Raw genomic sequence first — 10,032 nt, forward strand, 5'->3', positions numbered from 1 at the left:
AAAGAGAGAGACAGAGACAGAGAGAGACAGACAGAGAGAGACAGAGACAGAGAGAGAGATCAGGTCTCAGATTTGGCAGCAAGCTCCTTTACCCACTGAGCCACTTTACAGTCCCTATTTCTCCAGCCTTGTGTCCTTCTGTGACAAATGAGGCAGTGAATTGCAGCCAGTGCAGTTAGTTATAAGGTGGAGACAGCTTTGTCAGCCTCCACCTGTGCTTGGGCCATCTGCATACGATAGGAAGTAACATTAGACTAAAGTAAAATGTTTGTTTGTTTGTTTGTTTGTTTGTTTGTTTGTTTGTTTGTTTGAAACAGAAGTCCCATGTAGCACAGACTAGCTTCAAATTCCTTGTGTCGCAAGGATAACTGTGATCTTCCGGAGTCGTTAAGTTAAGAGCCCCTCCCCCTTTGCTTTTCTCTCCTTCCTTTCTTTTTTTATAATTCTTTCTCTCTCTTTCCTTCTCTGTCTTTTAAACAAGGGACCCACCCCAGGAGCCCATGCTATACAAATATGAAAGGCAAGACAGTATGGCTCCAGACAGTGGGGAAGATTGACCAGGAGTGTAATATAAACTCATGGGCTGTGAGGCTGCACCTCTCTCTTGAGTCTCTTTCTTCAAGCCTGTGTCATTTTTGCCAACAAGTGCTCAACCTGGGAGGGAGTTCAAGGTGAGATGGATTTCACCCAGGGCAAGGGAACTGGGTGCTGGCGCAGTTTTGGAGTGGCAGAGAGACTTTGCTAACCTGAGGAGTCAATGCCACAATGTCAGCAGGGAGAAACTTCCCCATATAAATGCCATTCCAAAGAGACTGTCATTTGATGCCCAATGCTGCCTGATGGAATGCTTTCTTGTTCCTCTCTCCCTCCTTCCTTCCTTCCTTCCACCCTCCCTCCGTCTCTCCCTCCCTCCTTCCTTTCCTCTCTCCCTCTTTCCCTCCCTTCCTCCCTTCTTTCCTTTTTTTCCTTCCTGATGTTTTCGATGGAAGCCAGGGTCTCAGCCTTGCCAGGCTAATGCTCTCTCCATCTGTGTGTGGTGGTGACCACACAATCTCACCATGACTCAGGACAGAGAGAGGCAGGAAGATTTTGATACCAGGTCAGAAGGGCTCACATGGTGAAAACCTGGCTTGGAAACCAAGGGCTGCCACCAGCTGAAAGCTTTTGCAGAGCTGATGGTGTACCTCAGCAGGCTGTTCTTGCAGGGGACCAGAATTTGGTTCCTTCTCTCACAGGAAGTGGCTCACAATCAACTTTAATTTCAGCTCCAGGACCCCGTCATCTGGGTATCACCAGCATCTGCATGCTCTCTCTCTCCCTTTCTCTCTCTCTCTCCCTCTTTGTGTGTGTGTGTGTGTGTGTGTGTGTGTGTGAGAGAGAGAGAGAGAGAGAGAGAGAGAGAGAAAGAGAGGTTTTTTTTTGTTTTTTTGTTTTGTTTTTCGAGACAGGGTTTTTCTGGAACTCCCTCTGTAAACCAGGCTGGCCTCAAACTCAGAAATCTGCCTGCCTCTGCCTCCCAAGTGCTAGAATTAAAGGCATGGGCCACCGCTGCCTGGTTGATTTTTTTTTTTTTAAAGATTTGTTTATTTATTATATGTGAGTACACTATAGCTGTTTTCAGACACACCAGACGAGGGCGTCAGATCTCATTACGGATGGTGAGCCATCATGTGGTTGCTAGGATTTGAACTCAGCACCTTTGGAAGAGCGGTCAATGCTCTTAACCTCTGACTGGCTGATAATTTTTTTAAAAAGTCTTTAAAAAAAAATTAAAGTAATCAAACAGAAACAGCACTGTTAGAGAGGCCAAGACTCAGCGACTCAGCTCAGGTGGTAGAGTGCTTATGTAGCCTGCTTGAGGCCCGGGATTCCACTGGCCTTCTCCCCTCCCCACATACATCCGTGTGAGAGATAGTGTGTGCTTGTCACACTAGGTGTTAAAGGTAGGAAAATCAAAGTTAGAGCTGGAGAGATGGCTCAGTGATTAAGAGAACTAGCTGGTCTTGCAATGTACTTAGGTTTAATTCCTATTACAAACATTTTGGCTCACAAACTGTAACTCCAGCTGCAGGGAATCCAAGAGCTCTGCTAGCTACAGGCATGCACATGGTTACGTGGTACATATACATCCTTGCTGGCATCCAACTTATGAAGATAAGCAATTTAAACCTATTAAAAAAAAAAGTTCAAGGCCATCCTAGGCAACACCGTTAGCTGGAGGATAGCCTGGGCTATACAAGACTCTCCAAAGCATTGCATGGCATATCCCACTCCCTCCTCACCAGGTGTGCTGTGGCATCTTGGCTATCTTCCTTCACCATCCTGTGGGTGGCTGAGTGCCCAGGCTTGCTTCCCTGCTCAGTATTACAAAAGAGAACTATGGTAAATGTTGCCAGCCAAGAAAAAGGTCAAAGTTCAAGATTAGAGGCACACTTTCTGCTGAACCTCAGTTGTTCTTACAACAGTTTCAATCAGGAAATTCCGATGGGTGTGGCTGGTGCACGCCCCTGAATGGTGAATAATCGCAAGAACTCTTTTTTTGTTGTTGTTGTTGTTGTGAATATAGCTCTCCTTGTGAAGCCTAGGCTAGCCTCAAAGTCACTGTGTACCAAGGCTAGTCCTTTGGTGTCAGCCAGTCTCCTGAATGCTAGGATGACAGGCTTGAGCCACCACACCCAGCTGAAAGAATGCCATTATAAAATGAGGAAGAGGGCTGGAAATGTAGCCTGCTGCAGAAATTTTAAAAAGGTTTTTCTCTCTCTCTCCATTTTTATTTAGGGTACGTGCACATGTGTGTGTGTGTGTGTGTGTGTGTGTGTACTAGCATCTTACAGAATTCATTTGGAGGGTTAAAGGACAGCTTTTGGGAGTTGGTTTTCACCATCTCCCATTTGGGTCCTGGGGGTCAAACTCAGGTCACCAGTCTTAGCAACAAGTGCCTATACACACTGAGATATTTACAAACTCCCTTTGCCCTCATTTGATTTTGTTGTTGTTGTTGAGTTTTGTTGTTTTAGTAGTTGTGTGTGTTTTTGATACAGGGTCTCACCATGTGAGCCCGTAGTGGTCTTGAATTCACAGAGATCCATTCTGCCTCTACTTAATGCTGGGCTCAAATGCATGTGTCACTATGAGAGTTCTCTCTCTCTCTCTCTCTCTGTTTTGTCTCTTTCTCCCTCTTTGATTTTTTTTTTCAAGACAGCCTTGGCTGTGCTGGAACTCACTCTGTAGACCAGGCTGGCCTTGAGCTCAGAGATCTGCCTGCCTGAGCCTGCCTAGTGCTGGGACTAACGATGTGAGGTATGACTGCCCAGCATGGTCACCCCACCCCTGTTTTTTTTTTTTTTTTCCCTTGAGATCGGATCTGATGGCCTCAAACTTGCTATGTGTGTAGCCCAGGTTGAACTGCCTCCACCCCCAAGTGCCTAATACACACGGTTTATGTGCTGCTGGGGACTGAGCCCACACTGTGCATGCCATGTAGGCACTCTACCAACTAAGCCCCAGCTCCAGTCTTATTTCAAGTATCTTAGGTGGCAACCTGATATGATTTCATTTCAGGGAAAGGTCTATACAGTCAGGGCACTGAAGTACTCACTACTCCAACAAAGATGCCTTCAGCCTTTCTTTTTCTCTTTTGCAGTGCTGGGGACTGAACATGCCCCATGAGTGCTAAAACAAAGCCTTACCAATTTACCCTCATCTATACTCGCCCTGCTGATTTCCCCTCCCTCCGACCCTATCCAACTACAAATGAGGTTGCAGCCTTTCCCATTTTATATAAAAAAGACATCCTACTTTCTGAAAAGGCCCCCCTTCTTTCTCTTTGGGTTGGAATCTTTCCTTGGATATCCATCAGTTGTATGAAGATGCAGTTAGGGCGAGGCAGGAGGACCTTGTATGCCTGTAATCCCAGCACTCTGGAGGTGGAGAGAGAAGGATCATAAATTCAGGACAGAGTAGCAGGTAAAGGTGTTTGCTGCCAGCCGGACGACCTGAGTTCAGTCCCTAGGACCCATGTGGTAGAAGGTGACTTCCAAAAGTTGCCCTCTGAGTGCCACATAAGTGCTGTGGCAAGGATGTGTACACACATGCACACACACACACGTGTGTGCACATAAACACACAGATGAAAAAGTGTAATAAATAAATAATAGGCAAATTCAAGGCTATCCTCAGGCACATAGCTTGTAAGTTCAAGCTCAGCCTGGGCTACATAAGATAGGGTCTCAAAATACCAAAATTGGGGCTGGAGAGATGGCTCAGCAGTCAAGGGCACTGACTGCTTTTTCAGAGGTCCTGAGTTCAATCCCCAGCAACCACATGGTGCCTTAAACCATTTGTAATGGATTCTGATGCTCTCTCTTGGTGTGTCTGAAAGCAGCGACAGTGTTCTCATAAAAATAAAATAAATAAGTAAAACGATTCACTAAAAAATGACAAAATTGTTTTTCTTTTATAGTCTTACAGATAACTCCCTCAAATTTTGCTCAGGAGGAAACTGAGGCACAGAGAATCATGACCAATGGGGCACCGGGGTCAGGGATAGTCACATCCCCAGGGTGACATCTTGGTTGATAAACTCTGCTGTGTTCACAGTCTCTTTCGTTCTCATGAAGCCCAGGCTGGTTTCAAAGGCCTTGCATAGCAGAGGAGGAGCCTGTGCCCCTGCCTTTGCCTCTGAGACTTGGGTTTCATGCACCACTACACTCAGTTTCTGGGTTGCAGGGAATGGAACAAAGGGCCTCACGTATGCTAGGCCCTCTACCAACTCAGCTCCATCGCCAGTGTGCTCAGTCTTTAAGTCCCCCAGCACTAAAGATGCTGACGCAGGCGGGCAGCCTTGAGTTGGAGGCCAGCCTGAGCTCCAGGGTGGGTTCTCTGCCTGGGCTCTAAAATTTCACTGCAGGTGGAGGCATGTCTTCTGGGCGTGACCGGAGCTCGTGTGCCTAAGCAGGGCTTGAATAGTCGGAATGTACTCTCCACAGGAGAGTCAGGTCTAAGTGAGAGCTTGTCTCAAAACATTGGAAAAGGCCCTTCAGATGGCTCAGCGAATAAAGGTGCTGGCTGGCTGGGAACTTGAGTTGGCTCTTTCGAGATCTCCACAGGCACGACAAACCCCATGTGTCGCACCCGGTACATGGGACCTCCACTGCAGTGGAATTTGAGTGGTAGGGCGGGGAAATCTGCACTCTGGAGCGAGGGAAGGTCCGGTGTCCGCAGTTTGAGATGTCATTCAGAACAAGGGTGTGCAAGGCTTGAGAAAGGGCTGTAAATGGGCGTGGCTTCTCAGGCTCTGACCCATTGGTCTGAGATAAGGGCCCCCAGGGACGCGCTTGCGCCTGCGCGGTGAGATTAGGAGGGTGTGGCGAGTCCAAGGGAGGCGGATTGTACAGGGGCGTGGCTTGCTCGCTAACCAAGCCCACCGTATCCGGGTGCTCCGGGCCGCCAAGATGGCGCTGGCTGTGGGAGCCCGGGTACCCGCTGCGGCCAGAGCCGGACCCGGGAGCCCGGCTCTGAGTATAGAGTAACACTGTTCTGGCCGCGGGGCTGACCCCGAGCGTTCGCAGTTCCCCGGATCTCGGGGACACCTGCGTCCTTCCTCTCCGGCGGGTCCATGAACTCCGTGTCGCCGGCTGCGGCGCAGTACCGCAGCGGGAGCTCGGAGGACGCGCGCCGGCCCGATTGTCGCCGGCCGAGAGGACAAACCCGGATCCCGGATCCTAGCAACCTGGGACCTTCGGGGTCCGGAGTGGCAGCTCTCGGCTCATCTGGGACAGACCCCGCCGAGCCTGACGAGGTGGACAAGTTCAAAGCCAAGTTCCTGACAGCCTGGAACAACGTCAAGTATGGTGAGGAGGGGGTGCACTGGTCAAGGGTGTCAGAGGGGTCAGAGCAAAAGAAACCAAACCTTTACCCTGTCCTGCGGATGATCCCATCCAGGAGGAGTCACCAGCAGGTCCTCCGCCCTTCCCAGTCCTGGACGTGGGGCAGGTTAGATGGGCAAGGTTTTCAAGCTCCGCCCATTGCACCTGTTTGACCTTGGCCAAATACCTTGCTTTCCTGCGGTCTGTTTACTGCCGTCTGTAACATAGGTGCAATAGTATGAACAGAGCTAACAGATGTTGGTTCATACCTGTAATCCCAGCACTTGGGATGCTGAGGCAGGAGGTTTACCAAGAGTTCTAGGCTAGCCTGGACTACATAATAAGTTCCAGGCTGACTTGAGCTCCTCATGAGACTGTGTCTCAAAAAATCGGAAAAAAAGGGGGCTGGAGAGACTGCTCAGCAGCCTTGGCTGCTCCTCCAGAGGAACAATTACCAGCACCCACATGGCAATTCACAATTGTCTGTAACTCCAGTTTCATGGGATCTAAGACCCGCACACAGGCATACATGCAGGCAAAACACCAGTGGATATTAAAAAAAAATTGCAAAAAGGCTAGTGAGATGCCTCAGTAGTTAAAGGCATTTGTCACCAAGCTTAAGGACCTCAGCTCCAGCCTGGACCCCGATGGTGGAAGGAGAGACCCCACTCCTGTCAATGTTCTATACTCCAGACCCAAAGTGTGGTGCTTGCTTGTCCACATATATACACACAAGCTCACATACACAAAATAAAAATGTGCTTTACAGATTTACAGCAAAACAGAATAGAAGGGCCCTGGGTTGATAGTGGGTCCTTATAAAGATGTGACTAAGTCCCACCTGTGTCCCAGACAGATGTGGTGTGGCATGGATTTTGCAGAGCCGCCGCCCTGACATCTCAGCTAGGATCAGGCCCAGTTCACCACTGGGGAATGGAAGACCCATTGCTGATACTTGAGTGCTTTAAATTGCTGCGAGCTACTCCATGTTTCCCCAGGTTGGGCAGTTAAAAGCCGGACCAGCTTCAGCAAGATCTCCAGTGTTCACCTCTGCGGGCGATGCTACCATTTCGAGGGAGAGGGTGAGGTGTCAAATCTGGAACCAGGGTAGGGGAAGTCTCCTAGGGTTCTCCTTGGTTGCCAGGCTGACCAGTTGGTTCTCATAGGTGACATCCAGCGGTTTCAAAGGGACTTTGTATCTCGACTATGGCTCACATATCGCCGGGACTTCCCACCCCTAGCTGGAGGCAGCCTCACCTCAGACTGTGGCTGGGGATGTATGTTACGAAGTGGTCAGATGATGCTGGCCCAGGGCCTGCTCCTGCATTTTCTGCCTAGAGGTGAGTTGTGTATATGCAGGCTGCAAGTGCCAGGATTCTGGGTCAGCACTTTAAAACTGTTTGCAGACTGTGAGTTGAACAGTGCGTCGGAATTCCACAACTTGGGAGGTTGAAGCAGGATTTTGAGATATAGTACCCAGTCTGGGATATATAGTGAGTTTCAGGCCAGTCAGAGATAAGTGTGTGAGTGTGTGTGTGTGTGTGTGTGTAGTGTGTGTATATTTTTGACATACATGTATGTATGTGTACATATATATGTATATGTCAGGAAAACAAGATCTTAAGTGGTGCCTGCTTGCAAACATAGCAAGTGCTTAGAGGAGGTAGGAGAAACAGAAGTTCAAGATTATTTCCGAAGGCTACACAAGAAGCTGTCTCAAAAATTAAATAATTAATGAGGCATTTGCCATCATGCCTTTAATCCCAGTACGTAGGCAGAGGCAGGCAGATCTCTGTGAGTTCCAGGCCAACCTTGTCTACAGAGTGGGTTCCAGAACAGCCATGGCTACACAGAGAAGCCCTGCCTTGGAAAACCAAAACAAANACATAAATCAATAAAGAAATAAGCAGAGCCGGGCGTGGTGGCACACGCCTTTAATCCCAGCACTCGGGAGGCAGAGGCAGGCGGATTTCTGAGTTCGAGGCCAGCCTGGTCTACAAAGTGAGTGCCAGGACAGCCAGGGCTACACAGAGAAACCCTGTCTCGAAAAACCAAAAAAAAAAAAAAAAAAAAAAAAAAAAAGAAATAAGCAGCACTCATTGCTTGCAGAGGACGCAGGTTTGATTTTGAACGCCCACACGTGAGTTACCTTCTCACCATAGGCAATTGCAGTTTCTGGGACTCTGACTCTTGTGGAATCTTGAGCACCAGGCCCTCACAGAGCTCTTAACTATTTGGAGGCAAAACACTGCTGCACGTTGGCTAAAAATAGACCTTTACTTTTTTTTTTTTTTCCCCAGGCTGGCCTTGAACTCAGAAATCCACCTGCCTCTGCCTCCCAAGTGCTGGGATTAAAGGCATGTGGCACCAGTGCCTGGCAGACCGTTACTTTTTAAAAATGAGTTTTGGCAGGATTTGCTGGCACAGGCCTTTGATTCCAGGGCTTGGGAGGCAGAGGTAGGCAGATCTCTGTAAGTTTGAGGCCATCCTGGTCTACAGCATGAGTTCTAGGACAGCCAGGGCCATTATACAGAAATGCAGTCTCAAAAAAGCAAAAATCAAAACAAAAAAGTAGGTCAGTTTGTAATTCCCATGAGTGTTAGATCATGAGTCCAATAGGAGGGAAGGAGGGTGCTGTGCCACAGTTTAGCTCTCAGTGTCATCTCGTCCTCAGACTGGAGGTGGGTGGAAGGCACAGGCCTGGCTTCCTCTGAGATGCCAGGGCCAGCCTCTCCCAGTCGCTGCCGAGGGCCTGGTCGTCGTGGGCCCCCAAGATGGACACAGGGTGCATTGGAGATGGAACAGGACCGTTGGCACCGGCGGATTGTTTCCTGGTTCGCTGATCATCCACAGGCCCCCTTCGGTCTACATCGGCTAGTGGAGCTTGGGCGGAGCTCGGGCAAGAAGGCAGGAGACTGGTACGGGCCCTCTGTGGTGGCACACATCCTCAGGTGAGACCCATTGCAGGGAAGATGGGAGCTGCTGGTGACCCCAGGAACTCAAGCCTGTCTGCTCTCCTGCCCCCAGGAAAGCTGTGGAGAGTTGCTCAGAAGTCACCCGCCTGGTGGTGTACGTCTCTCAGGACTGCACAGGTAAGGCTGGGGACAAGCCAGTGCTACCCAAAGCCCTGATTTCTCAGGGGCTGATGGAAGTTTTGGGGTAGAGGTTTCCTCTTGTGCTTCTCTGCAAGACCTAGAAAGTCAGAATGAAAGATTCAGGGGGGGCCCTCTCTCACCCTTCTTCATTCCAGTCCCACTTAAAAAAAAAATAACAAAACACCACAACACTACATGTCTTTATTTGTGTGTGTATGTGGGGGGTGTGGGAGTCCTGTACCAAGGTGCACTTGACCTCGTGGGGGAGTCGCATCTCCTGTGGGTATAGACATGGGACTTGGGTTAGCATGCTTGGCAGCAGGTCCTTTACTTGATGGCTATCCCATCAGCCCTGTTCACTTTAACTCTACCAAACTATCCTTATTGTTAGCCAGTCTGGTATCCTTGTGCTCACAAGCTGGCAGAGGATCCATTGATCCCCAAAACTGTGGGGGCCACAAGATAGCTCAGTGGCTGAAGGGGCTTGCTGCAAAAGCCTGACAGCTCGAGTCTGAACTCTGTACCTTTCTGCAAAGTTGTCCTTTGGCCTCCAGTTTTGTGCTTTGGCATGTACACCCCTGGACACACAATAATAGTAATAATAATAATAATAATAATAATTTTTTCAAAAGGGCCAGAAACATGACGGCTCAGCTGGTGAAGGTTCTTGCAGCCAAGCCTGATACCATGGATTGGATCTCCTGAACCCACATGGTTGAAGGAGAGAACTGACCCACACATGACAGATGCAAATACAGTAATAAAAATGGTGCTCATAGAAGGTGTTCAAATGTTAGCCATTGCTTTCTTCCAGCTAATTATATTTATATAGCGTTGTTTATATTAAGTTAGGGTCTCTTGTAGCCCAGGTTGGCCTCAAAGCTACTATGTAAGAATCATGAGGTTGCCAGGCAATGGTGGCTCACGCCTTTAATCCCAGCACTCGGGAGGCAGAGACAGGCGGATTTCTGAGTTCGAGGCCAGCCTGATCTACAAAGTGAGTTCCAGAACAACCAGGTCTATACCCTGTCTCGAAAAAACCAAAAAAAAAAAAAAAAAAAAAAAAAAAA

At 48.9% G+C, this 10,032-nt stretch overlaps 1 protein-coding gene across 2 annotated transcripts in view; it reads left to right on the forward strand.

Annotated features, from left to right (window-relative positions):
* The first annotated feature begins 5,414 nt into the window (after nt 1-5,414).
* Nucleotides 5,415-10,032, forward strand: part of Atg4d (autophagy related 4D cysteine peptidase) — an 8,606-nt gene continuing 3,988 nt past the window's right edge. Inside the window, exons 1-5 of one of the 2 annotated variants that reach the window (XM_021171641.2) lie at nt 5,415-5,852; nt 6,866-6,949; nt 7,034-7,207; nt 8,542-8,818; nt 8,895-8,959. In XM_021171641.2, the coding sequence (XP_021027300.1) occupies nt 5,618-5,852; nt 6,866-6,949; nt 7,034-7,207; nt 8,542-8,818; nt 8,895-8,959 (835 nt within the window). In that variant the 5' untranslated portion in view covers nt 5,415-5,617. The remainder of the gene's footprint in view (nt 5,853-6,865; nt 6,950-7,033; nt 7,208-8,541; nt 8,819-8,894; nt 8,960-10,032) is intronic. The other variant, XM_021171640.2, reaches the window with a different exon arrangement.

Source organism: Mus caroli, chromosome 9 (assembly GCF_900094665.2).
Source record: "Mus caroli chromosome 9, CAROLI_EIJ_v1.1, whole genome shotgun sequence".
NCBI classification, from domain to species: domain Eukaryota; kingdom Metazoa; phylum Chordata; class Mammalia; order Rodentia; family Muridae; genus Mus; species Mus caroli.